Raw genomic sequence first — 27,883 nt, 5'->3', positions numbered from 1 at the left:
GTTAAATTCTGCTGATTTCCCAAGAACTAAAGCACTGTTGCTTAACCAAAAAGGAATTGGTAAATGTTTTAATTTTTTTTTTTTTTTCCATTTTCACTTTAATTCAGTGGCATTCCCCTTTAACAAGACGACAACATGTAACGTAAACAACTGTGGTGAAGGGTGGTGGTGGTGGGGGGGTCCAACGCTGGCTAGCTTCCCATTGTCGATAATAATTTTCAAAAAATGTCATTTACAATAAAATAAAACACAAAGAAAATATAAAAAATAATACTCAATGATAATACTAAATATGACATTTCAGAGTTCATGTTGGAAATATCATCACAACCTTCGGGTTTAGTACAAAATTAGCTTCAGGATGGAAAACATCCGTCTGTCCAAGAGCAACAATTATATTAATATAATATTAATAACAATATACAGTTCAGTAATACTGCTTAATTAATTACAATGTGCAAGGAATAAAATGTTCAGAGAGCAGATTGTGCCAAGCAGCAGTGTGTGTGTGTGTGTGTGTGTGTGTGTGTGTGTGTGTGTGCTACTTAAAACAACAGTCCAACATTTTGGGAAATCCGCTTGTTGCCTCACCGACAGTCACGCTGTGCAAATGTAAAAATGAAAACGTATAAAAGTGATTTTTGGTTTTAAGTAACTTTACATAAATAACAATATGTATATCAGTCAGCTTTGGAGTTGTTGGAAGGCAGATTTCTTTTCACTTTTGATTGAGCTAGGCTAGCAGTTTCCCCCCACTTCCAGTCTTTGTGCTAAGCTAGGCTAACACATGCAGATCTTTGTACTGGACACACGGAGATGAAACTGATACGCATCTTTTAATCTGACTCTAGATGAGACAGAGAACAAGAGGATTTACCAGAAATGACAAGCTGTTGCTTTACGGTGATACTGATTAAAATCTAATAGAACTCCTGTGGACTGTCTGCAGCGCCCCCTGCTGTGCAACACCAGTCTGTCCGTCAGTCACGTCATCCAACAAATAAGTAAATCTGCTTCATGTGAGACACTTTGCAAGAAAGTGAGGTTGTGCCAGAAAATCCCACTATCTCAGGTCCGTGCGAGGCCCCTCGTGCTGCCTGTAATGGCAGCCTGGTGTCTGCTGAGTCCTCCTAACCCTCCGTTTTGTTCTGTGGCGGACACCAAGCAGTGTGTGGTCAGAGCTGCAGCCCTTCCATTCTGTAAAAAGTAAGACTAAAGGCCTCAGTATGCTCCAAACTAAGTGCCTGATGGATCATTTAACATGAAAAGTTTTTGTTCAACCAGCCACAGTCATTACCACTCTTGGCATAGCAACCAGACTCCATTTGCAGATACAGTCATTTTATCATTGCAAAACACACTTGCTTCAAACCCGACGGAAGCAAATTAAAGCTCACCAACACCATCTTGGTTCTTCTTTTCACTGGTCCAACAATCACTATCAACTCTGGTTTGGTCGAAACAAACCCTTAACTCACTGCATTAGATGTGAAAATAATGTGAGAGCAACGAGAGAGGGCGGACATCAGAGGAGTAACAGGGGAAAACAGCGTGTAAGGCCAGAATATTTTCACATATCATAATATTTTTGACCAAACCAGATGTTGGTAATGATTGTTGGACAAGTGAAAAGACAAACCAGAACGGTTTTCCTGAGTTTTATTTTGGTTCTGTTGAAGTTAAAGATACATGAAACATGAGGTGTGTTTTACAAAGGGAAATTACTGATTCTGTAAATGGAGTCTGGTGGCTTTGGCGAGAGCAATAAAGGTGATCTGGTAAGAAGTTTAACCTGGCTCAACTTTTGTTGAAACACAATGTCAAAATGACGTCAAGAAACACCCGTAGTTGTTCTCTAGTGTGCTTACTGAGAATAATCCTCACAGACAACTGCTCAAATCACAAAAATGTCATGCTGGAATATGATTTGAGTGGCGAGATGTGTTGAGGTATGTGAGTAGACATATTTAAACTCTCTAGCTCTCTTTTTTCCCTTCTTCACAAAAATACTTGTCACTTTTCATGTGAATAACAGAGTGCGACACCACGAATGCCCTCAAGGAAAGACTGAAAATGTGCATCGTTGATTCATCGCGGCTCAGCCTACACTGTGACCAATCAGAGCAGCTCAAGAATGCTTTGCCTTCAGACCTGGTTGGACAACACTTTGTACAAACTACTTGGTTTGAAGCATGTTGAGGCCTTTTAAGCCCTGAATCCATGTGTATCATCCTGGTCATTCACCGACTCCTCCTGCCAATCAGCTCCCATTGGCACCCATGTGTTTGTCATCCTCATCGACCAATCAGCCGGTCAGCTCAACGGGAAGCTCCCGGCTGCACAATGCCTCCCACTGGCGAGCGAGGAGTGAGATCAGCCTCTCTCTGCTGTCGGCTCCTGGGACAAAGACGCACCACTGGACCTCGCCCTCTGCGCCCCCACTGGCCCCGCCCCCTCGGTTCAGGCCTTCCTCCCCTCCGGCGGCAAAATGGTCCATGGTGAGGTGGCAGAGCAGGTCAGGGCCAGGCAGATCATCAAACACCAGGGTCAGAGCCTGAGGGTACGTCTGGTACCCCAGCAGGACCCGGTCCAGGTCCCGGATCCTCCGAGCCTCGCGCAGCTGGTACCGCTCCCTGCAGGAGGACATGATGAGGAAGATGAAGAGGACGATGACTATTACCGTACTGTCAGTCACCATCACAATAACCTGAAAGGCGTCCTTTCAATCAAACACACAACAATCCTTTGTGTCTTTGACAAAAAGGTTTTTACTTGATTTTCTATCTGATGAATTAAAGTCATCCTGGACAAGTGGGATTTAATTTCCCAGAGTCAATATCACAATGAAAGGCACAACAAGTGTTGGATTATTTGTAATCAGATTTTTCTGAGAACCAAAAATGGAGGTGGGCTTGGCACACCACAAAAGCAGCTCTGGACCAAGTAAAACCCTCTTTCAAACATTCTGCAGGTGGAAGAGGGAGCAGAGTTTTAAGATTCTCCTCCATCAGGCTAAAAATTTCAAGACTCATTTTATAGCCTCTGTAAACTTGAAGACCTCCAGTGGTCTTTTTTAGCTCTATTTTTGGTCTCTACCAGCTCCTGAGGGATATATCCGACTGTTTAGCAGCAAAATGTTCCACTATAGTCATCATCTAGTCTCTAACTGTATCTGTCTGTTGTTTGGTGCTGAGCAGGTAATTCAATTCAATTCAATTCAATATTCCTTTATTAGTCCCGCAAGGGGAAATTCCAGTTTACAGCAGCACCAATAAAGCGGATAGAGTAGGGTAACAAGTGCATGCAAATTAAAAACATTAAGTATATAAAGAGTGGAATAAAAAAAAAAACGTCATCTTAAGAAATTATAAATAGTATTTACAGACTGTTATGTACAGGTTGGATTGCACCGATTATTGCACAGATAAAGCTGCTCAATGGGGTTTAGAGCTTTTTTGCTGAAAACAGCTGCCGACTGCCAAAAATAACATGAGAGTGGTGAGAGTGAGCAAGAATGGAAAAATTGAGGCCGACGGCTAAACAATGAGCTGAAACTTGCTATAAAGCTCCATTAAGCTGAGGAATGCTGCAACCTCAGGTAATAACTCTCTGTAGATTCATCATTACGAGCGACCTCTTTCACATTGTCACGATATTTTGGTATTACAAAAATATCAATTATAGCCGCTTTAAAGATTAAACGACTCGTTCTAATCTCAACTCAAAAGTCTGGTGAGTTCATGTTTAGGTCCATTATCAGAGATGTAAGGCGATGGAGAGATTTTCAATCTGTATCAGCTGTCAGGCTGTAACTCAGTTAAAACAATGAGCAGTCTCCTCTTGAACGCCACAGCGAGTCAGTAAACAGCAGAGCAACTCAGACAAACCGCACCTATTACATTCACTTAATGATGTCCACACTAAGAGAGAGTGATGCAGCAGATCTGTTCTGCCTCTGGCCTGAAACCACAACCACAAAACCATCGCTGCTTCTGTCTCAGCAACTCTGGATCTCTGAAGTGCTGCTGCTTGCTAAAAGCTGCATTCAGATTTTAAATATTTTGTTAATGGGGGAGAACTGTACTGAATCCATAACGACAAATATCACATATCATCTGATCAGTGATTCAATCTGTCTGTTTTGTGCTCTTAAATGGTTGTTTCCTCAGCAGGACAAAGTACTGAGCAAATCAGAGCTTTGCAGACAGGATTAAGAATGGGGACATCATTTTCTTGGACACAGCTGTTAAGGTTGTTCTGAGTCAATTTACAGAATTCACAATTCCTAAAACACCACATTCGTTTATGAACAAGAGATCAGCTTCAAAGAGATGAAAATGACGTCAGCGGGACAGACACAGCAGTCACCACTGAGTGGGACGGGGATTATTTAGCTGTAACCAAACAGAGGGCAGCTGACAGAAACACAGCGTCAGACTGAATAATGACGTAAAACATCAAAGTACTTAAGAGAAACAGTACTGGACACAGCACAAAATATTACAGCAGACTATTAAAGGAAATCTGCATGCAGTCTGATATTTTTCATTCAGTCAATTCAAAGGTTTTAAGATGTCCAGTGCCTGTTAAGTACAAGCTTTAATGTAATCTTACCGTGCAGCTGTATCATCATTCTATCATATCATTATATCTTTATTAGAAATAGCACACTGTGCATGTAAATAGTCAATACTGAAGGATTTAGACCTTTCATTTCTATCACACTCACTAAACTCTGATCGACCCAAACATGTTTGGGAGTTACTGGAGAGTCAGTAAAACAAAAACTATGATCAGTATTTTGGATTTCTCGCTCAGTCACACAGTCTCTGCTCCTCCTTACAATGAGAAGTTTGACGGTTCTGCCTCTCTGTTTTCAGGCTTCAGTGAATATTGATTTCAGCGGTTTGTTTTTGCTCCGCGTTCCCTGTGACACCCTCTGTGTATCTATGACTGAACGTCAACACGGTACTTCATCTGCCAGTCAATGTCCCCTCTTCTTCCTCTTTGATGAGCACAAAAACACGAGGGAACACCTTTTTTTTTTTATTTGCTGCCAAATTTCAGCTCTGCTGCGTTCATGAGAGACAACGTGTTTCAGTTTGTTTAAGGTTTGTTGGTCTGCCTCCCAAACCCAAAGTGATGATTCTGCTATTCAGTGACTCCATCATTCACAACCTTGACTGTCATATAGTTCTGCTCATGCCTTTTTTGATCTAAAATTTTAATAAAATAACTAAAAAAGCACACAAAATATCCCAAAGCTGCGGTAGCATTCAGTGTTAGTATTAGTACTTTGTGTAACTGTGCTCAGGTCGGAGGCAGACGCTGGTCCACTGACTGATCTCACCGTGGTTTTCGCTGAGTTGAAAACGTCTGTATTGACAGGCCATCTCTCAGTGTTTTCTCATGTTGGATGTGCCAAATATTAAAAATGCACTTGCCTGGCATCATTCGGACATTAGATTCAAACATCATTTCAGCTTGCTAGCATACATGGAGGGAACAATTTTACTTTTGCAGCCCTTGAAAGGTTTTCCACGACCGTGGGCTTCCTGCATGCTCACCTGGAGGGAGGTTCTTTGGCAAAGTCAGGCAGAGGATAGCTGACATAGTCCTCATCCAATAGGAACACGTCGGTGCTGGTCAGGATCAAAGTCCTGGGCTGGAGTACAGGAGATGGGGCGGAGCCAGAAACAGAGGCAGAGTGGCCTGAGAGAGCGGAGCCTTGGCTGGGCAGACTGGTGGGGATGTGGACCTGGAGGGAAGGAATGGAAAACAGGTAAAAAGTGAGTTTGAAATCACAACATAACAAGCCCATTACCAACGTTTTTAAACCTCCATTAAATGATTTTTTTGCCACTTGGGGGGAAGCAAACAACTCTATGAGATCAGTGAGAGTGAATCAAAACTATAAAGCTCTGCAGGCCTGAGAGGAACCTTCACAGTGATTGATTGTGATCCATTACCACCATTAAAAAAATGATTATGGCCAAAATATTCTTATACGTCTGTTAAAATTTCAAAACTACACCCACCAATACCTCTAAAGCTCACTAATTTCAACTCCTTTGCTTAATCTGTACAAAACCTGCTCATCAATCATATCTGGCAACCTGCACTGAGGCCAGAGACAAAGCACAGAGGCACTGGGCGGATGGATACTCTGCTGCTGTTCCAGGAACAGTTCCAGCACATTAACACACCCTCTATTCACAAAGGAAGAAGTTCTGACCTGGAAGACGAGCAGATACAGCAGGACGTTGAAGGAGCGTGAGGACGAGGACGCTGCACTGGCCGGAGTCTTCCTCTCTGCCACGATGAAGGTCAGGTCTCCCATCTCCTCCTCACTGGGATAAATAAACTTCACCCTGCTGCTGTGGACCAGCTCATAGTTCTGCATTTTACCTACAGGGGGAGACAAAATCATACTTGTCACCATTATCAGGTTAATAGCAGGACGACAATTTCCAAGGAGTCAGACAATTTGTTTTAATTTTGCTGATATAATCAAGGATTTTTAAACAATTTCAACAAATCCAAATATCAGGACAAAAACATCAACATTACTGAAGTTTTAGTAACTGTTATTAAGTTGAAGAGCACAACTGCATCCACTAGTAAATGCAGATTCTCTTTGAAATTAAAAAATGTAAATACAATTGAGAAGCTGCTGTACTTTACTAAATTCGCATATTATTTTGGTTTAATTGGTTCTGTATATTTCCATTTAAATGTGAACAACGTTAAACATGGCTTATCATGTTTATTTCAAAATGCTTCTTATCTTGTTCCAGGAAAAGCAAGGAGAAGGTCGCCTGTCTTGTAATCAGGTTTGTCTTTTAAAGGTTACAAAATGGCAAATTGGTTCTGTAATCTCCTTCACTGTTTAATGTCCTTATTATGGGTGTTTATGTGGTCAGGTAACAGACATTTTGGATTTTGTTTGTAGACCATGAGACCTGTCAACAATGATAAGTACATGAAGTGTAGAGGGAAGAGCATTCTATCCCTGCATGCTCACCTGTGTTTGTGTTGGTGAACTGAGAGTAGAAGTCCTGATCTGACGGCTCTGGAGGAGGAAGCTGTTGCTGCAGACTGAGAGCCGACATCAGCTCCTGAAGGAAGACGCCCGTCCCATAGCTGTCCCTGCTGAGACAGCACACGATGTGATCGGCCGAACGACCTGCAAACACAGCAAAAGGGAGGGAAACAGAGTGTGGGGGGGGGGGTGTCCATGGACAGGTGAGATGGTAACTCAGAGTAATATCAGCATTAAGCAACAGTTTGGTATTAATTTGTATGACCTCTGCAAACACTGGTGTGTTTATCCACTGACCTACGACTCTGAAGTACTGGTCAAACAGTCCCACATTTACCGACAGCAGCTCAGACAGTCTGATGGAGAGACAGCAGCACAGACAGACGTCAGGATCTCCGGAGTCCATTATGTCCAACACTGACAGAGAAAGACGGAGAGAGACACAAACAGATTTAACAAAAGTGAAAGTCTACAGACACACGTATGCCCCTCTGAGACTGCAATGTTCACTACACACCAGAAGACAAACTGCTGGCTGCCATTCTTTGAAAAGATGTCACATTTCGTTTATTTATTTGGATCTCCATCACCTTGGTATTACTCTCCCTGAGGTCCAAGGAAATTATGCAAATATATACATAAATGCATTTAAGGTAAGGTGTAAAGTGAACTTTGAATCTGCCTCAGTTGCACTTTGAGCAAAATGCTAATGTTACCAAGATTACATGCTAATGATGCTAACGGTAGCATAGCTTGCTTACAGTAAATCAGCAGGTATTAGGCTAGCTGTAGCTTAGCTGTAGACTTGAGACTTGACTTGGAATGCACAGCAGCAGGAGCAGTAGGATTCTGGCACTACATGATGTGATTTCAAATGTAATCCTTTATCGCTTCGACTGAACCAATCATGTCAGTTTGTCGTACCTGAGTGATGACCGAGGGTGGAGGCGGAGTCCTCCAGCAGGAAGTAGATTGTATCAGTGGAGAGCAGCAAGCAGCAGGTGAGCTCAGACTCTGGAGACTTGTAGAGAACCACAGACAGCCACAAGACCTGTCTCACCTCCTCTGCCTCAGACTGGCGTGGGCATTAAAAGTGGCACAAAAAAGTAAAGAAAATTGAATGTTTAAAAAGATGGCACATGAACTGTAAACTGTCTTTCTGAACAGAAGATCTTCCCTGGAGTTAAAAGTGATCAATGCTGTAGGACAACAATTTGTCTTTGAGATGAGGCAGAAAGAGCCCCAAGTGCACTTCATCTCAGGTTAAAAATCATCGAAGAAGATCTGACTTAAGTCATCCGGCAGTTTCTTTCTAAAGAAATCAAGGAAGGTGAGCATGTTAGCAGTCTTTGAGGTGACTTTTCTGTGCCTTTAGTGACCGTTACTGTTACTCCACATGCTGTCTGTGTCCTGGGCTCGACCTGGACTAACTGCAGGCAAAGTTGCACAAAACAAAAATTCACAGCTGAAAAAAATCAGAAATTAACTAGTTTGCTAAATACTTTCATTCTTCAAGCAAAGATTCTCTGGTTCCAGCTGTTCATTTGCTGGCTGTCTTAGTCTCTATAATACTACTTTGGCTTTAGAACATGCATATTTCAATAATTGTTAATTGCAGCCTAATTTCACTCTTGAACAGCAATGGCTTACTATGGAAAATGGTGTGTGTGTGTGTGTGTGTGTGTGTGTGTGTGTGTGTGTCCTACCATTGCTAGATATCTGTGGAAGTAGGCCAGCAGTTGCTGTCCTCCAAGCCCAGCCAGGAGCTTCAGTCCTGGGGAGAGGCCCGGGGTGAGGTGGGGGGATGGCTGGTTCTCCTCTACCTGGAGGCGGGATGAGTCCCAGCTGAGGAGGGCGAGGGAGGAGAGACAAGGAGAGATGAAAAGATATAGGTATCAAAGACGGCAACGAGTCAGCTCTCATGATCGCTACAGAGCGGCTGTGAGGAGGGAAGATGACACACTGTGCTTCCTGGTGTTTGTTGAATGATGTCTAACAGGCCTGATCATTTGAGTCAGGTTCTGGGTCAGTTCTCAGTTAATAAGAACACATCAAGACCTCTGAGGTAATAAACTACGTGCACTGTACAGAGTGTACCTGGACGCTGTCATGTTGAACAATCAAGGACACCAATTAATCACACAGTGTCCCTGCGACTATAACTAAGCATGGCGCTGATGGACACGACATGTTTCCTGATGCAACATTTAATGCGCAGAGAGGAACAAATCACAGCTGGATAAAAAGAAAAAATGTCAGGTAGTGGTGTGATTGACCAAAAAAACAAAAAACAAAAACAATAAATACTTCAAAAAATATATTTTTGTTAGAGCCTGATACAGGCCAGTACTGATAAAAATACCACATAAATAAATATTTTTGATAATAAGTTCTTCAGTAACCAAAATATGTTTTGAGTGGGACATTTTCACTGCAGAAATAATTTCATCTGTGCTCTCAGTGGACAAAATATGTAACAGAGACTGTTTTTATATCAACTAAAACACATCTCTGATGTTTCTCATTACTTATCACCCAACATACGCAAAGCTGACACTGATACATCTGTGATAAGATCAAATATCAACAACACCAGTGTATCGGCCAGTGATTAAGTGCTGAAATTACAGCTCCATTGACGTCCATCAGCATTTATTGTGCATCATGGTTTGTTTTAGATAAATAAATGTCATATAGACTCACTGATAAATGAGTGCCCTGATAAGATTAGCACATTGTGTTTACAGTTGTGAAACTGGGACACGCTGTCCTCAATCTAAGAACAAGTGTGTTATTAGCATGCAGCTGTAAATTAAGGCATAAGAGGAAGAGGAATTCTGCGGTTACGTGGAGAGAGTAATCTATGCAAAACAGAAGTGCTTCAGAAGTCTACCTGCTGGTGCTGTGTGATTTCCTGGTACTGGTACAACAGCACTGGTCCCTGGATCTGTAGTGGCCTGAGAACACAACAACAAGGAGGAGGAGGAGGTGTCAAGCAAAGTGAGAGAGGAAACCAGTGGGGGTCAAAGTTAATGAAAGCGTCAGCTGAAATGAGGCCGGAGTGTATGAGCAGGCTTCACCTTGTGTGTGTTGCCCCTGGTGTGGGCAGGGCGTGCAGGGCCGGGGCAGGGCCACCATCTTCAGGCCCTCCAGAGAGGCTCTCCGCTGGCTCAGTTCCCGCAGGAAGGAGCTTCCGTCCTGGGCCAGAGGGAAGAGCAGCAGCAGCCTCTGGCCGCCCAGCAGCAGCTCCACAGTGTGGCTCCTCCTGGGCACAACATGATGGTTAAAATACAGATAACGACAACACTTAAATGCACTGAAAGCCATTTCCACCACTCGATCAAATTCCATTCATCCAATCACAGCCTCTGTACCTGCAGTGGTGCTTTGGGTCGGGGCAGGTGTTTATGGATTTGTCCCCGAGCAGAGAAGCTCTCTCTCTGGGGTGAAGGACCACAGAGCCAAGGGGCACACGGACCAGCCTGCACCAGGAGGAGGAGGATTGATGAAGGTCTGCGCTGCTCCTCTCTCTTTCTGCAAGCTCTTTGAAGTCGATCTTCAGCACCCAGAGGTGTCGGTGCGTGAGAAAGAGGAGAGAGGGCAGGCTGGGCTCCTCGCTCTTGGATAAGATGTCTGACAGGAGGGGGTGGGTGTCCAGGTTAGAGGAGGAAGAGGAAGGGAAGAGGTGGGCAGGATAGCCTCCCTGGGCTCCCTGACTCTCCTCCAACTCCCAGGAGTTGATGACCGAACGAGGGAGGAGGTGAGGAGTGTTAGGGAGCTCCGGGTCATTCTGCGACACTGGTGCCTGGAAAAACAAGGGACAAGGTTTTCATTTTCCAGGCCACATGAGACTTCATACATCACATCGCTCTTCATCATCTTCATAACATGTACACATGTTTCACAACATTTGATTTTAACACCTAAGATGAAGCAAATACTTATTAATGTAAACAAAACTGAAAAACAGAAGCAGCCCTTTTTACTTCAAGGACTCTAATCGTGTGCTGCTCTCTGACCTGGATCAGCACTGTGAGCTCGTTCCTGGTCTGACGGAGCTCCTCGGCCTCGGAGAAGATGTACCACCGGGTCGATCCGGCTTGGAGGCCAAATGCAAGGCAGGAGTCAGGGAGCTCGGCCTCGGAGGACAGCAGGAGCTGGGAGTATGGCACGAGGAGGTTCAGCTGCAGGCTGGACAGCACCTCCTCAACAGGAGGACTCTGCTGCTGGTCTGAGAACAGGAGAAAAGATCGCTCTTAATATTCCAGCATGCAGCAAAATCATCTCTGCACTACAGCTCGACCACACATCATGTAATTTAATGTATATTTGGGCTGTAAATAAATGTTTTTTAATTCACTATTGATTAAACAGATGAATGGATTAACTGGAAAACAGGGCTCCAAACATTGACCATTTAGTTGCATTTTGTGACCCTTTTTGAAGACAACTTAAAAAGATTTTGTAAATAGGAGCACCAGTGAAAAATATGATGTGGAGCTCCGAAATTTTGTTGGTGCACCAAAATGTTCAGTAGAGAGCATCCGTGCTACTCGTGGTTAGTCTGGACTGGAGCCCTGTAAAATGTCCATGGTCACATTAGTTGTTTCACCCAATAAATCAAAGATATTCAGTTTACTGTCACAAGAAAGAAAAGCATCAAGTCCTCACATTTGAGTCATCAAGTTAAAGGACTGTCCTGCTGTTTGTTGTTAATCAGGATTCAGCCACTTATGATTTGACTGTTAATTAGCAGTCATGGCAGATTAATTTTGACAGTGAGGCAAAGTTTATGTGTTATGTTCAACAATTTAACGTCTGTTGTTGTTCTCTGTTGTCAAAAAACTAGACTTTCATTAATGTCTTAACACAAGACGAGTTCTGTTTCACTTCCTGTTACTAAACTAGTTCTGCATTAGGTCCATCTGTAAGCTTTGTTTCTGTTTTGAACTTTGAAAAAACCTCATCATGTTGGAAAAGATGTTTCAAAGTTTTCTAAAACCTGCAGCAGCAAAACTTTTCAAGAATTCTTTTGGTTGTTCGTCTATGAACAGAAATAATGACAAGGAGGTTCCAGGTTTTTCATAGCAAAGTTACCCAGCTAACATTGCAATGCTGCTACATCAGGGCCTCACATGAACTCAGACTAATCAGTTCAATCTAAGATGGGTAGAAAACATAATTCATGCAAATATGAAAAAACAACAGCGACAACTGCAGCTTCCATATTTGTTTGGATAAACTGCATAAAGCTGATTGTGTGCCCACCTGCGTCCTGATTGGTCCATGAGAAATCATCTGATAGGTACATCAGGCCCAACTGCCGGTCCGTCAGCACCAGACACGCCTCCTTCTGCTCCACCTCCTCCTTCACCTGAAGACAGTAGCACCACAGAACCCTGCTGACCTGAAGCTGCTCCTCCTCCTCCTCTTCACAGAGCTCCCCCTGCTGGCCATCGGGGTCTTCTGCAGGAGGAACAGCGAGCGACGTGGAGGAGGAGCAGACCGACTCCTCAACAGAGTCATCCAGACCCATCTCAAAGTATCCGTCCCTGGAGCCTGGACTGGAAAAATGAGCATAAAACTTTGGATGAATCAAGAAGAATTATCCTTCAATATCTATATTTATCTATTCATTTTTTATTATTTAATTTTTATACATTTTCACATACTGATTTTATACAAAAATACAAACTTGTATCTTATTGGACACAGTCCTCAGACGTCATCATGTCAGAAACCACTGAAATTTTAGAGGATCTCAAACCAGTGGGACCTTTTAGGGAACCAGTCTGAATTTAAGGGGGTTCCACACAACAGTGGGAAAATCAAAGGTTCTAAGAAGCCAATGAGAATCAGAGAAACTTTAAGGGGATCTCAGAAACCAGCAGGGATATCTGGAAATTCTACAAACCAGCAACAACCTCTGGCAAAAGTCAGAGGCAAGTTTATTTGACCTCAGAAATCAGTACGAGTTTTAATTAGATTTCAGAAACCATTCAAGACACCAGTGAGAACTTCTGGAAATTCAACAAACCAGTAAGAGAAGGTTGCTGGTTAAATTACCTGGGACATCCAACCTCGGTGAGCTCCACACAGGACTGAACCTCTCTGGATTCAGACGGCTTCTCTTCCTCCCTCTCCTCCTCCTGCTCTTCCTCTTCCTTTGTCTTCACCTGCTGCTCCTTCAGGGTGGAGCTGAGGCGATGGGAGAGCTGGGTAATGAAGTCTTTGTTGAAGGAGGAGAGGGAGAGCAGGTGAGCAGGAAACAGAGGACACCAGGGCGCGCTGCAGGAGAAGCAAGTGGTTTCAACTGGTCTGGAGGAGGAAGAGGAGCAGACACAACTGGAGGAGAGAGAGAGAGAGAAAGGGATGAATATACGACTTCATCACATGAAATGCCAATATTTAACCAACTGTAGCACCAACTGATTCTTTCATGTTCCTAATTTTCGTTGTTTTGTGTTACTGTTGTGTGTCAATAAAGGTCAATTAAACTGCTCAAAAACACAGCACGTTGAAACACTTCCTGCACAGATTTTTTAAATTAAAAGCCTCAAAAAGTTCAGTTTCACTGAGGTGAGTAGATATTCAATAAGAGTTGCTAATTTCTATTACGTGAGTAGCCCTGTTATTTGATACTGACCAGACAGTAATAGTAGAAATACTTGTGGGAGCTCCACAGTGTGTGTGTTCAGACAGACTGACAGCAGGTTGTTGTACCTGCAGACAAACACATGAAGGAACATTAGAAACCAGCTGAAACAAACATAAATAACTAAATAAACTTCCATCTGCACACATCATCACCAGCTCCCTTCCTTCGCAGTACGTAGGCACAGCGATGCTTTGACCTAAACGCTAACATTAGCATGAAAACTTTCTCACAATGACTAGCTCACTTCAGTTCACTTCTTGTATAAAGGTGCTTTATAAATAAAGTTGTGCAGGCTTCAGAAACAATCTGAAACACTTTTATGTACAGATTTTCTGGGAGAATATTTCTGAGACTTATCTTGTCAGTATTATCAGGCTGCATTTGAGCCCTCTGACAGTTCAGTCTGGAAATGTTTGACATTTAGTTGAATCCTCTGTCATTCTTCACGATGCACATTTTCAGTTTGTATCAAGACATTTTGTTCAGTGAAACAGTTGCACTCCTGGTGACAGACCCCTCCCCTCCCTGCTGTTTCAGGTGTGTGTCTGACCTGGGTGGGGTTAGCAGACAGGAGGTGTGTGTTGGTGTTAAAGCTTGCAGGGGGAGGTGCAGCGTCCACAGGAGGGAGGACACTGGGGGGGACTGTGGCTTCTTCTCTGCTCGTCACTTCTGGAGACAGGAGACCAAAGAGATGACTGACGCTGATGGAGACCAGCACTCTGACCACCATCATTACTTTTGGATTGATACTGTCATTTTGTGCCACAGTGTGACATTTTTCTTTCTATTTCTCGGTGGAATAATTTTAAGTTTTCAGAAACTAAGTTTAACTTAACTGTATTCAGAATGTGCTGCAATGATTTCATGGCTCCAGCTTCTTAAATGTGAATATTTGAAGCTTGTCCTTATCTTAATATTTGCTAAATATCTTTGGGTTTTTGACTGTTGGTCGGGCGAAACAAGACATATTAATAAGAAATTTTGATGGGTGTTGTTCACCATTTTATACACCAATACATATGGCAAATTCACTCATTATGAAAATAATTTGCTGTCTTAAAAACAATCAGTAAACATGACTTTAGGCTTTAGCTGAACACGTATTCATGCAGACACAGTTCTGACAGAAAGGCGTTATCAATAGTAGTGCTCATGCAGAGATTCACTGAATCTGAAACAAATTTCCAATTTCATAAAAAGCAAAAACATCAAGGCCGCATAACAGTCAAACCCTGTTTCACTGGACAGGCATCAAAAAATACCGACATGCATTTGGTTCTTACTGTTTAGATTCAGACATTCGCACAGCGTGCAGCCTGTGCTACGCCAGAGCAAATATTAGTGTGACAGACAGAAGTTAGTGAGCATTAGCAGGGAGTCACGACATTAGTGACTATCACTCGTTGATTAATTATTCTCCTGTCGTCCAGCTGTTTGTAAATCCATCACTCAGTCTGCGTGCACAGTCTAACTGCTGAGAAACAAACTCGTCAGCGCTCTCTGGTGGACAAACTATGCGACAGACCACATTTCGTAGTGCTAATCCTCATTATCTGAAGATAAAAGACAAAGTCAGTGAGAATCAAACTTTATCTTCACTGAAAGCAGCAGCCAGACAGACTTTCTGTTTTCATGTTTTTACTTTTCTGTTTCAGACTACTTTGGAAGGTGAAGGAGCTACGCTAGCAGTTTCTCCCTGCTTCCCGCCTTTTTGCTAAGCTACGCTAAACTCCCTCATAGATATTTTATGGTTAGTTTGACGCTTCGAGTTCGAGATTTACTTATTAATTATTTTGCGTTTAATGTTCAATTCCAGATTTATGAAGTACTTTAATCTTACGCTTTTGTAATCTACTATTGGTCAACCTCTGTTTTATTATAACTGTAAACTCAACATTTGGACTCTTGGACAGACTGTTGAAGATGTCGCCTTGGTCTCTGGGTAACTGTCATGGGTACTTCTGGACTAAACAACGGGCAGATTAACTGATACTGAAAATCATCACTAGCTGCAGCTCCATCATGTGCAGTCAGCTGCTGTTTTTGGGAATCGCCTGTCGAGACAGACGGAGGACGATACTCGTCTGTCTGGCCGCTGCCTTACAGCAGAAAGAAAAATCACCTCCCCCGCTCCCTCCCGCCCTGCATAGCCTGATACATACATGATTACCTTGGCTGGGGCAGACAGCCTGCTGGGCCGGACAGGAGGAGGAAGAGGAAGAGGAGGAGGAGGTGACAGCAGGAGGAGCAACAGCAGAGGTGCAGCAGGAGGAGGAGGAGGGGAGAGAGGAGGAGAGGTGAGGAGGTGCGGCGGCAGACAGCCTGGTCTCCTCACTGATCTGACGAGAGGACAGAGAGGAGGAAGCCTTCAGAGAGCAGCGGTCACCCACATCATCAACCAGATTACATCCTAGAACCTGCAACCGGCAGCTCATCAGCAGCAGAGCAACAGCAGGCGGCTTTTAAAGAGGTCTGAAGAGCAACGTTCGGTCATTTATAAAGAGACGGGTGTGCTCTTTTGATTCGGAAACAACAAAACGAACAAACCCAGTTGAATTAGCTTAGCGCTGCTCTAGTTGTAGACTGACTGTACATGCATGTGTATGAGGTTGTAGGAAAATGTTCAAAGTGTGTAAACTGTGGAGTTCAAGAGGTAAATCTGCCAGTTTTCTTTAAATCCGTAAATGTTCAGAAGTCTGCCAACAAGCTGCTATCAATATCTCACTTTGACACCGTTGGTGGTCAACAGTCTCCTTCTGCAGAGACACTTTGTTTGGGTTTGTGTCGTCAGGCTTTTACTACACTACCCAGAAAGACAAAGATCACTTCCTGTGTGGGACGTCAAGCATCCAGCATGGATGGGCTTTTTGTTATGAGCATTCTGCATGAAAGATGAACCAACATGCATCTTAAATATACTGATTCAGGTTATTTTCCGTGCATAGTGGTCAAACTACATGCACTTGTTATGATCACAGCCGAACGCTATGATCCTTTGCTAAGCCTATTTTTATTACAAAATGCAATAATTCTCAGGCCCGTAAATATATGATTATATGAGAGAGAAAAAATATCACTGGAATGTATAAATGTATTTCATGAATAATAAATAAAAGCCTGACTAAAAATAATTTGGCCACATCCTGGTCTGTCTTTGTAGCCCGGTTCCAGAGCTCTGAATGGCCACCCACATCTCGGATTTGTCAAACAAAGCAGGACTTGTAGGCAGGACTAAAAATGGGACATCAGCTTCCTGTACAGGCTGTGACTCTTTGATTTTAAACAGTTTTTTTTTTTTCTGTAGACTGGGCACCCAAACAGGAAGGGCCCTTAGTTAGTCACCTTGACAAGAGCCAACACACACAGTTAGAAGCTTCTTCTGCAGGTGCAAACAGCTGGCCATAAATATTTTTGACATGTTGTTATACCAAAAAAGTGGAAAAATAACAATAATTGCAGGAAATATGTCGTGCACATTCACAGAAAATACTGACCTACAGAATCTTGCAGGCTATGTTTAAACACATTTAGCTCGCAAACTTAACAGGCCAGTTTAACATTGGGACATTTTTGTTAAAAGTTTCCAAGATTACAACCTCCGGCATCCAATTGTACCTCATGCCCACACTCCTCTGATTTACTGGCTGCATGTGTATTACATGTTAACTCTGCTGCTGATGTGCATACTCTCTCCAATCTAAAAAGGTCAGCTTGTCGTTAATGTCCAGTTGTGGTTGCTGATCTGCAGGTTGTGACTCAAACAAACACTACAGCAGCTCATTACACTCCTTTTGTCAACAAAACGGGCTGCTGTGTGTTTTAACAACTGCTGGTCAATCTTCAGGCTTTACAGATCTGTTAGTAATCAACTTGATATCAAGTCCACTATTAGTCACATTGAATTAGTCCATTTTGTCTTTTCCCATTGGTCTAAAATTAGGTTAGAACTATAAAACCACTACTGTGGGTTTCAGGGTTAATTCATTTAGAGTCTCTGACTAAAACAGAGTACAACTAAGACAGATGTTACAGGGAAACTTGTTTTAGCTCTGCTGTCTCACTGTCCAAAAAGAGAGTCATGAATTATTTCTGTACACTGGATACATGAATGAAAGATAAATTACTTAAACTCTCAACATTTCTAAACTATTTAATAATCCTTAAAGTGCCGACTGTATGTGAAGATGGTGGACCTAAACACTACCTCCTGCTTTCCTGCTTGATTCAATGCGACAGAACGTACCTTCTTGTCGCCGCTGCTCATCCGGTCTTTGACTTCTTTGGCTTTCTGAATGGCTTTCAGCACTTCGACTGTGTCCAGCTCCTTTTCTGTCGTCACTTTACCATCCAGACAAACCTGACGACGCAGACACAAAGGATTAAAAAAAACAGCAAAATCAATATTATTATTACTGATTGCAGATATAGGATAAACAGTAGAAACAGTCATATTGATAGATCAGTAATGGAGAAAGACTACTAGTAACGGTATGAGCAGTTTTTATAGCAGTAGCAGTAGTGGTACTTGTAGTGGCAGTAATGTCAGTGTTAGCAGCAGCTCCTAAGCGGTGTGGTGGTGGTGCTGGTTGTTTACCTGTGCAGCAGTATTAGCAGTACAAACAACAGTAACAGCATGAACAACATTTTGGTGGCAGTAGTAGTAATAGTACTAGTAGTACAGTAGTAATATTAACAGTGTGGTGGTTTTGGTGGTGTACCTCTGCTGCGCGGTCTCCAAACTGGGCCAGGACTTTGGTTCTGTAGTCTGGGATGATGCACATGGGGTTACTGGACAGGTTGAGTTTTTCCAGACAGGGCAGAGAGCCGATGTTCCTGATCTCCTCCAACTGGAAACACACACAAAACCCATCAGCCTCCTGTTTTTCCTCTTAAACTCTGGAGAGAAGTGGTTGGATGTTTTTCCTGAAGTTGTTTTTCATCATGCAGTGAAGAGTCAACAGCAGAGAGATGACAGAAAATGAGGAGAAGGGAAGATGGAGATGGCCGAGGACTTACTGAATTAATATGGATCAATTACACTGACACTGATGTCAAATAACGTTTATAATTTTCTACATGTTCTCAATTGTTTTCAAGCAAAAGAAAATAGCACAAGTGTTTCTTCTGCACTCTTAAGATAAAGTAAAAAAAGAAGACTTTCTGTATGTATCGACATCACTTTGAGTACTGGACCATCAGGACGTCCACAGTGTGATTACCTGAGCCAGCTGGTTGTGGCTGAGGTCCAGGTTGACCAGAGAGTAGAGCTTGGTGAGGCCGGTCAGTTGGTCCAGCTGGTTGCCAGCCAGGCTCAGGGTTTTGATGTTGCCCAGTCGAGTGTGAGCAGCTTCCAGGACCCGCAGGCTGTTGTAGGACAGATCCACGTGGACCAGATTGTACAGGTGCTGTAACCAAAGGACAGTTGCTTCAGTGCAACTATTAATGACAAACTACACATCTGCAGGGGCGTCTCCCTGCACCTGTCAGGACCAGCTGCCTTTTGATCCTAAGTTTGAGAGGAAAACAAACACTAACTGCTATGCTGCTACTACTTTTACATTAAATCCCCCCATTTGTTAAGTTGCACCATCTATTCTGACGCTACGAGAGACACGTCTCATCCTGTGCAGCATTGACATAGGATGGGATAGGAAGACTCCACAGACAAGTGATGGAAAGTTCCAGACATGCAATAAGACTGTTACATGAAAAAAAAGTAGCTCTTCAATCATCAGTCTCTCATCATTATGGTCCTTCTGCAAACTAGTCTCAGAATCAATTAGTAATTTAAGTCATGCATCAAGCAGAAATGTCACATTTTCTTGTCCTCTTGTTCTGCTCCTCTGATTTGTATCAAAGTAAACTGAAGGTGCCTGCTGGTCGGACAAATCAGGACATCACCTTGGGCTCTGGAAAATTCCAGACTTTTCTCACAGTTAACAGACCAGTCAATTAACTGATTAATCTAGAAACCAGAAGGGCACTCGGAGAGCGCAGACCCCCACCAAGGCCAACAGTCCACTCATCTATGAACGCGCAGACTTGACAGTCAGTACTGCTGCTTCTCATAAACAACTCACAACTTTGCTGAACAAAAAAGCATTGTTACAGTTGCACCAGTCCTCCCATGAAACCACTGTCCCACAGTGCTCCATTATGACTGCTGTCGGTATGAAGTTTGCACAATGACATGTTTCTGCTCCCCCATCATATTTGTACAACCAGCTTTGTTTTGTCACTGCTGAACTTTACTACCATCTACTGGATCACAGGATGTATGGCATGTATCCACCAAAGCCCAACTGCTCATCTTGCAATGTTAACAAAAATAAAACCAACAAATCAGACCAAAGACAGAGGTAATAACCACCATATGAATCAGCACTGAAAATAGTTTTTTGCAATCCTTGAAAAAAATGCCGACATAAAGGACGACTGTCCTCGCAGAGCTGATGTCATCACGCCGTCACATACCTGGAGGTTTTCCACTGTGGACAGCTGGTTGTAGCTCAGATCCAGAAACTCCACCTTTGGAATCAGTTTCTACAACAGAGAAAGCTCAGTGTCAGCACACAGAAAATGATGCCCTGAACCTAATCTTTCCTTTATTCACACATATTTTCTGTGTTAAGACAGAGAGGGTTATATCAAGGACAGTGTGGCCTGACCTCCTGTCACAACAGCTAGTTGACCAATCAGTGGACGCAGAAGAGTCAGCACATGTCTGTTTTGAGTATTTTTATCAATCAACATCTTAAACTGAACAAACGCAAGCAAATGTTAAATCATCTGGATCTCAAGATATTAAAAAAAGAGCACAAGTTTTACAAATATGATGAACTTAACATCATTATATCATCATCACCTGCAACTCCTCCAGGATTTCAATGACCACTGAACAAAACGGAGCTACAGAGTTACTCAAAAACTGACTTTCAAACACCGTTATCGACTGATGTTAACAGAGTTCGGGTTTGGTGGGCACGTCTTACCACGGAGCCGTCGATGGCGCTGATGCAGTTGTGGCTCATGTCCAGCGTGGTCAGGTTTCTCCACACAGGGATGACGGCTGTGACGGGGCAGCCAGACTCCGCCCCCTCAGGCTCCCACTGTGAGAACTCGCTCGCCTCAGGGACCAGGATCGACTAGAGGAAGCCAGATCACAGTACATAGATCAGTACACAGCATACAAGAGAAGCGTGAATATGCATGCTGTAGTGTAGCATTTAGTCTAAACTGTACCATCATGCTTTCTGTGGAGTAATGGATACTCAGAGTTGCCAGACTCGACCTCAGAGACGACAGACCTCGAATCTGCTGCGAGCTGCACTCACTGATCTGAAGACAGAGGAAGAGATAGAAGTTATTCTGTCAGCTTTTCAGTGAATTTCTGAGAAGTCAAAATAAAACCTCCCTTTCAATATACTCATACAGATATATACCCAAGGAAACATGACACGACTACATAATCAACTGAGCACCAGTATCTCACATACATCATGGCATTTCACTGCTGCTGATCGTCTTAGCTGGCACTTTATTTGTCTCCTCTGTGACTGTTTTTACTATGCGGCTGGAAAGAGAAGTGAGTCATGCAGCAAGGGTCTGTGGACTGAGTCGTACTGGGGACATGAAGGTTAAGTAGTAAGTTGTGACCAGCCCCTTTGTTCTTTGTTCTCAGTAATGATGGGACACAGGGGCTCTGTCTGCAGCAGATGAAGCAAGAACCACAGCGTCAGTGTTCCCTGATTAAAGTCTGAAATGATGAAAAGCCTGAAAAGATAATTCTGTTTCCATCAGCCTGTCACGTGTCATCACATCTCCTTATCGATTCACCAACTTCAATATGAAATATTGCCAAATGTTTCGAATTCCTGCCATTTCACTACAGACTCAACTCAATAAAGACCGTGAACTCGAGACCTTTCATCCATAAAGAGACAGTGCAAGAGAGAAGAAAGTCGATAAGTATAGATAACAAATTTTTTTTACATATTTATCATTAACTAGCTGCTTATTAGCATGCATATTATGAGAACGTCAGCTTTATTAGTCATTTAAAGCACTAATTAATGCCTTATTCTGGGAGTTAGGATTATTTAGGGTTACAATATCAAACTCGTATTGTATGACTTCCTTACTAACTAATCAACAAGCAGTAATTAAGAGGTTATTGAAGAAATAATCTTAGTTAATGGCCTAGTAGTTCTAGTAGTGGTCATGCAGAATGAGGCATTAATACGAGCTTTAAAATGACTAATTAATTTGCTATTGATTTAGAAACTAACAAACAAGTAGTTAATGGTTAATATTGACTGGTAAATGGTTAAAAGTGTTATCTCATTTTTTCTGTAGCAAACACTGTTCTGCTGTGTGAGAGCTGTGTGGTTAACACACAAGTCAAACAGCTCGTATGTCTTCAGCTGTCAAGCCTTCATCAAGGTGGTTAAATTCCCCACATGAATGACGCAGTCAGAGAGAAATTCTCTCTCCATTCACCTCATCATCCTCGCACTTTGTTCCATCTGACTTTGTTCTTACTTGTGTGACCAGGCACTAAGCTGGGACAGTTAGGGGACAGTCTGGTATAAAGGGGTTAAATGCTGGTTTACCTGGTGTTCATTAACCTATTACCAAATATAGGTTTGTGTGTGATATGAATGAGGAGGGCAGACAGAACACAGATCGTTACCTCTATCTGCAGCAGCGATTTGAAAACAGATAGGTCGAAGGGGAGACTGCTCTCCTGGATGTTACTCGTTCCTACTGGACCTCTGGTACCACAAATCTGACCAGTGGAAACAAAACAAGTAAGACAACTGAAACAACACTACAGTGTAAGATGAGCATTTGATTTAAATAAAGAGGCGCGTGACCTTGAGGTATCGCAGCCTGCAGGTGAAGTCCAGGATGTGTCCCAGGTCGGTCTTGGCGTCTCCATTACAGCAGGTTGGTTTGGCCAAACGTAGCTGCTGGGAGACGGAGTAAAGCTGCAGAGGATGGAGAGAAAAGACTTCGCCAGCCTGCAGCAGCTGCTCACCTACAACGAAAGAACGCACAACTGTCTGATACTGCTCACTGTAACAGGTTTCATCTGAAAAATGTACAGCGAGAGATGCAGCTTTTTCTGCTTTTAAGACAGATATTTAAATATTTTGGGGTAGTAGACAACCAAACAAACAAAAAGAAAAAGTGCAGAGTCATCATGTTTCACATCATGTCATTGTGCAATCAAAGAGTCAGCTCAGCCTTATTGATTTTTACTTAACTGTGGATAAAAGGCAGTCATGTGACTAAATGTGCCACACTTATATCATCATGATGTTAATCAATGCGCGTTGTCTCTGATTAATAATAATAATAAAGAATTCTGGCTCACTGCACTTTATATCTTGAGCTGATGAGCATAGTAACAACTCCAGAGAGAGAGAAAGCCTCTGCAGCTACACAGAGAGGAAACTGAAGGAGCCTCATTAATTGTTAACACATTTGTAGAAACACTAGATGAGAGAACAGAGGTCAAAGGTCAGAAAGAAAGCGAACCTTTATGGAACAGCTCCTCAGCCAGCGCTGCTGTGATACCGTTGATTTCCTGAAAGAGACAAAGACTTTGTGGATTCACTTCAAAACAACAAGCAGCTTGTAGAGTTAAATGATCTTATTTCTTCACTGCTCATTAAACCGCTCGTCATGGTTTCGACTCTGCTGATGACACTGATTTGTCAAGGTAACTCCATCCGTGATTAACAAACTGAACCTCTGATTGTGTCTGAGTCACAATAGCTGGGTAACATGTAAGCCTGGATTAGTTGCACAGCATTGAAGAAGTCCAGCACGACACCTCACCTCCGGCTGTGAGCGTCATTGTTTTCATCTGAGTTACATTATACAGTAATTATGTGCTCATGCAGCACTAATGCAGCTGAATAACAAACAACAATAACTGTTTTCTGTAATCATTTAACCTTGCCTGGGGCAGTCATGTGTTGATCATCTCGTGTCACATGAGAAGATTTTTCTATCGGCTGTTTACTCTGCAGAGTCTTGAGGACTCAGACAAAAGTGGTCTGTTGTACAGACATAATCATATGATCACAGTCACTGACATCACAAAGCCTTAAACTGCTGCTAACACCAGCCTGGAGCCGCGCTTCTACATCTGAGAGATAATCATCGTTTACTGGACAGAAAAACACACATATCCCTGTTCTCTAATTATATTTTATCACATGGCAAACAGTTTTCAGCGAATCAGCAATTTTTTTGATGTGATGAAATCCAGAAACCAAAAAAGTGGAGTCACAGCTGAAATTTTGACCTGGTTTTAGTGTAGCACAGGTCATGTCGCAGCATTAAGCAAAAGAAACCAGCCATGCGCACCATCTTCTACACTTGCAATTACAGAAAAGTATTCATGACAACATTTCGGTAAAAAGACCTTCAACAGAAAAGACCTTCAACAGATAATTAGTTATTTAAACAACCCGATGACAGTCTCTCTGATTGCAAGAGTATGAGATAGAGCATGGGAGTCTTTCATCCTGTTTTATCAACCCATGGTCTTCTCCTATGCACCTGTCTATTCATAGGTGGCGCTGAATGTATAAAATGTCAGAAAAAAGTGAACAATCATAAAATCAACGTTCTCCTTTTCTCTGACCAACAGTTCAAAACCCCAAAACCTTCATTTTGCAATTATATCAAACAGAATAGCAGCTAATCCCCACATTGGAAAAGCTGCAACCAGTGAATGGTTGGCATTTTTGCTTCATAATGTCATCCAGCTTTATGGAAATACAACAGTAAATCCCTGGAGATTTACCAGCAATTTACCGCATCAACAGTTTGGGGAACGCCCTTACCTGTTTCAACATGACAATGTGCACAAAGCCAAATCCATAAAGAAATGTTTCTTTCCAGTTTGTTGTGGAAAAACAGAACTGGCCTGCAGAGGCCTGACCTCAACCCCATCGAACACCTTTGGGATAAACTGAAATGCTGTAAGTGAGCCAGGACGTATCACCTGACATCAGTGTTGGATCTCACTGTTTCACTTGTGACTGAATCGGAGGTGGAGGCCTGAAATCAGAGGGCTCGTACAGCAGCAGATTAATGCCCATGGTTTGGAATCACATTCTGTTATATGCAACTGTAATTTTCTCAAGTCCACATACTTTTGGCCATGGAGTGTACCTACTTAGGGAGTAGTCAAGCATATGTTATATCTATTTTCCTCTTATTATGACTGAATTACCAACAGGCTGACTATCGGGTGTAGTGCAAGACAGCTGAAGCACCTGAACACGTTTCAGGACATGTGCAACAGTAAGACTGCAGTAGCTCCAGGTGTACTCACGTAAAGGTGAAAGTGCAGGAAGCAGGCGAGCGGAGTGGGCGTAGCCTGTGGGAACTGCTGCAGCAGCGTCTGCAGGTAGAGTTCCAGCTCCTTCTGCCGCCGCTCCACCAGACTCTTCGAGTTCTTCCCCAACATCTTCTTTGGAGGAAGCAGCCGTCGGTCAACCTTCTTCTCTGCCGTCAGCTGAAGGGAAACAGACATTTGAAAAAAAATGTATTGGAATCAATTGTGATGGACAATTTTATAACTCCCTAAAAAAGGCGTAATAGGATGATTGTTATTTTCCCTCGATTGCGTAAGACTAGTTTGCGTGTGTGTGTGTGTGTGTGTGTGTGTGTGTGTGTGTGTTGTGCTATGAATAATGAATACCTCTTGTACTTTTTCAGGAAAAAAAAAAAGATTTAGAAAAAGGACTAAACGTTCATTTATTAAGCAAAAATGTCCCATATTCTCTGGGTGCAGCTCCTCCAATGTGAAGACAGATGATTGGCTTTATATTATTGTAACCTAAAGATGTTTAGACTGTTAGTCCATCATAAGACATTTGAAGATGCAACCTTGGATTCTAGTAGATGAACAGATGAATAGATGAACACGTGTGGAGCACGATTCCTTTGTGATTGTGAATGAACACCACGAGTATTTTGTATAAGTATAATAAATATAATGTCACACAGGCAAGTAAATACATTTTTACCAATTGCTTTACTGACAGCAAATTCAGGATAAAGATGAATCTCGGTGAAAATTACCACTCTTACGGTAATTACAAATTGTCTGTAAATGTTGTATTGATTGTAGGAAAGTAGAAAATGGTTAATCAGTAAAGGTAGTCTTAATTGTCCTCTTCACATTTCTGCAATTGCAAGACTGATAATTAGAGATATTGGCCCTAAATTTCCACAACGTGCATCTCTAATTAGTATTCATTATGGTTGATTATGCAATTATGAAGCTGGCTAATTAGGCTGTCCTGATTTGTGGGACAAAACATAACGGTTTAAAAATTCAGTCTGTAAGAAATATTGCTTCGTGCATCACAGAACAAAACTAAATTTTATAACAAACCACATTTGTGCTGCTGTTAGTTTAACTGGACAGAGTAAAGAACAAGCATTTGGTGAAAGCAATAGCATCTATTACACCAACAAGATTATTACTGGTGGTGGCAAACGGCCACCGGCTGACCTGCTCCGGTCTCTTACCTTTTCGTGGAGGTCGTGGAAGTCACTGTAGCGGTGCTTCACAGTCCACTTGTGCTCTCCATCAGTCACCTCAATAATATATACCTGAAACACGACAGCAGGACAAATCAGGGATTACATCCTGCCTAAATTCAAAACTGTTGGGATCGAAGTAGTTCCTGAGCTGCATGGGAGCTACAATTAAATAGAGAAAGATGAAGGAATACAAAGACCATCTTTGAAAAGATACCAAAACTGACTATACAAAACCTGATATCAGGTGAGGTAAAGCTAACGTTTGAACCATCCGCTGAGGATGGACACGAGATGCGGCTGAGAGCTCCAGGACAGTTCCAGTAAGCGGACCGTGTGCTAAAATCACACCTTATGGACATGAAATATCAGCCCTGACAGAGACAGAAAAAGCTGCAGTGGGCTGTCAGGTCTGTATTCTTCAGAGAGAACTCTGTAAACTCTGACACCGGCTGACACATCAGTTAACGCGACAGTTAGCAGCTAGCTTGTCAGCTCTGGTTGTCTTCGTCCAGCTTCAGGAGGTGAAGACATAACGATTGACCAAATAATGTCAAATAACCGAGCAGTTCGTGCATACACTGATAGAGTCATTTATTCAACATTAACTCAGTCACTTTGGCAGTCCTGGAGCTTGGGTAGCTACAAGCTAAGCTAACTGGCGCTAAGATAGAGGAACCCCGACGTAGCTTACAGTGTAGTTTTCCACCAGCTCCGACCCGACAACACACACTTTCCTCTCCGAAACCTCCTCTGGAAACGGGTCGGACTCCATCATGAGGCCGGGGCGAACAAAATACTATCTGTTGTTAAATAAAAAACTGTTAGGTTGATTAAAACGGCTGTAGAAGATTTCCAGCTCTTCTTCTCCGTTAGCCGCCTCCTGACGCCATGTTTGTTGTGGTACCGAACGAAGCAGCTCAGCTGACCGCTTTAAAACGTTCAAACTTTATTTAAACTTGTTCGGTGACAATTTTTTCACCACGGTTTCCGTCCAGAAAGAAACTGTTTTATGTTGAACGTTAATGACACTCGCGTATATTATATGAGCAGTAAGAATTGGTAATTAGACTACTCCTACAATAAAGGTCAAAATACATTTGAAAGAAAAAGTAATCGAGTGAAACGACGGTTATTTCACGAGCTTTGTCCGATAATGGAAATATGACTCATCTCTGAACTATTCATCACGACCATGATGATCTTAACAGCAGCACAGTAACAGCGATGAGGGTGGTAGACATTGGTACAGTATGAGGTAATAGACTTAATACACTGAGGCATGAGGATCAGTGTGGAAACAAATTAACCACAATGGGTTTCTGAGGCAAACACCAAACTTTGGACCAACAAATGTACAAATCCTTACAGTAACAGGGAGCTTCAGAGGCACAGACATGTCTCTTTTAATGGGCCTGTTTTACCAATACATTAACACTCTTCTTAAGAAATACATATTTTGGAAAAATGTGATTTCATCTGATGTCTGTGAGTGTATACCTTTCAGTTCAGTTCAGTTTTCTTTGATGTGCCACAAGATGAGAAAATTCTTTTCACAATGAGCCATCATAAAAATAAAATCATGAAACACAGTAAAAATATACTAAGGC

General features: G+C 42.5%; 1 protein-coding gene across 4 annotated transcripts; it reads right to left on the bottom strand.

Moving 5' to 3' along the window:
- On the bottom strand, nt 1–27,154 carry nisch (nischarin). Of its 4 annotated transcripts, XM_076743805.1 has the most exons (28): nt 26,968–27,154; nt 26,262–26,345; nt 25,057–25,239; nt 23,244–23,292; nt 22,577–22,740; nt 22,393–22,488; nt 20,943–21,038; nt 20,693–20,845; nt 20,175–20,243; nt 18,920–19,105; nt 18,419–18,547; nt 17,944–18,057; nt 15,871–16,039; nt 14,251–14,369; nt 13,689–13,765; nt 13,109–13,387; nt 12,311–12,606; nt 11,062–11,273; nt 10,417–10,847; nt 10,123–10,307; nt 9,936–9,999; nt 8,749–8,887; nt 7,967–8,117; nt 7,340–7,459; nt 7,025–7,186; nt 6,236–6,408; nt 5,568–5,758; nt 1–2,633 (listed from the first exon to the last, which is right to left on the bottom strand). In XM_076743805.1, the coding sequence occupies exons 1-28, from the start codon at nt 27,049–27,051 to the stop codon at nt 2,306–2,308; spliced, it is 4,503 nt and encodes a 1,500-aa protein (XP_076599920.1). In that variant the 5' UTR covers nt 27,052–27,154; the 3' UTR covers nt 1–2,305. The 4 variants fall into 4 exon arrangements, 3 of the variants coding, with proteins under 3 accessions (XP_076599920.1, XP_076599928.1, XP_076599937.1); XM_076743813.1 differs by lacking the exons at nt 14,251–14,369; nt 15,871–16,039; XM_076743822.1 differs by lacking the exons at nt 1–2,633; nt 5,568–5,758; nt 6,236–6,408; ... (8 more) ...; nt 12,311–12,606; nt 14,251–14,369 and having other exon boundaries at nt 13,255–13,387.
- Between the last annotated feature and the right edge of the window lie 729 nt (nt 27,155–27,883).

This window comes from Chaetodon auriga, chromosome 2, assembly GCF_051107435.1.
Source record: "Chaetodon auriga isolate fChaAug3 chromosome 2, fChaAug3.hap1, whole genome shotgun sequence".
Taxonomy (NCBI): Eukaryota; Metazoa; Chordata; class Actinopteri; order Chaetodontiformes; family Chaetodontidae; genus Chaetodon; species Chaetodon auriga.
Note: the sequence above shows the minus strand (reverse complement) of the source record. Positions and strands in the feature narration are given on the sequence as shown.

Coding starts and splice junctions, on each gene's coding strand:
- nisch (XM_076743805.1), bottom strand. CDS start 27,051: ATGATGGAGTCCGACCCGTTTCCAGAGGAGGTTTCGGAGAGGAAAGTG. Junction 16,040..17,943: donor TGAGCAGCGGCGACAAGAAG/GTACGTTCTGTC, acceptor TCCTCTCGTCAG/ATCAGTGAGGAGACCAGGCT. Junction 12,607..13,108: donor ACCGAGGTTGGATGTCCCAG/GTAATTTAACCA, acceptor TCATTTTTCCAG/TCCAGGCTCCAGGGACGGAT.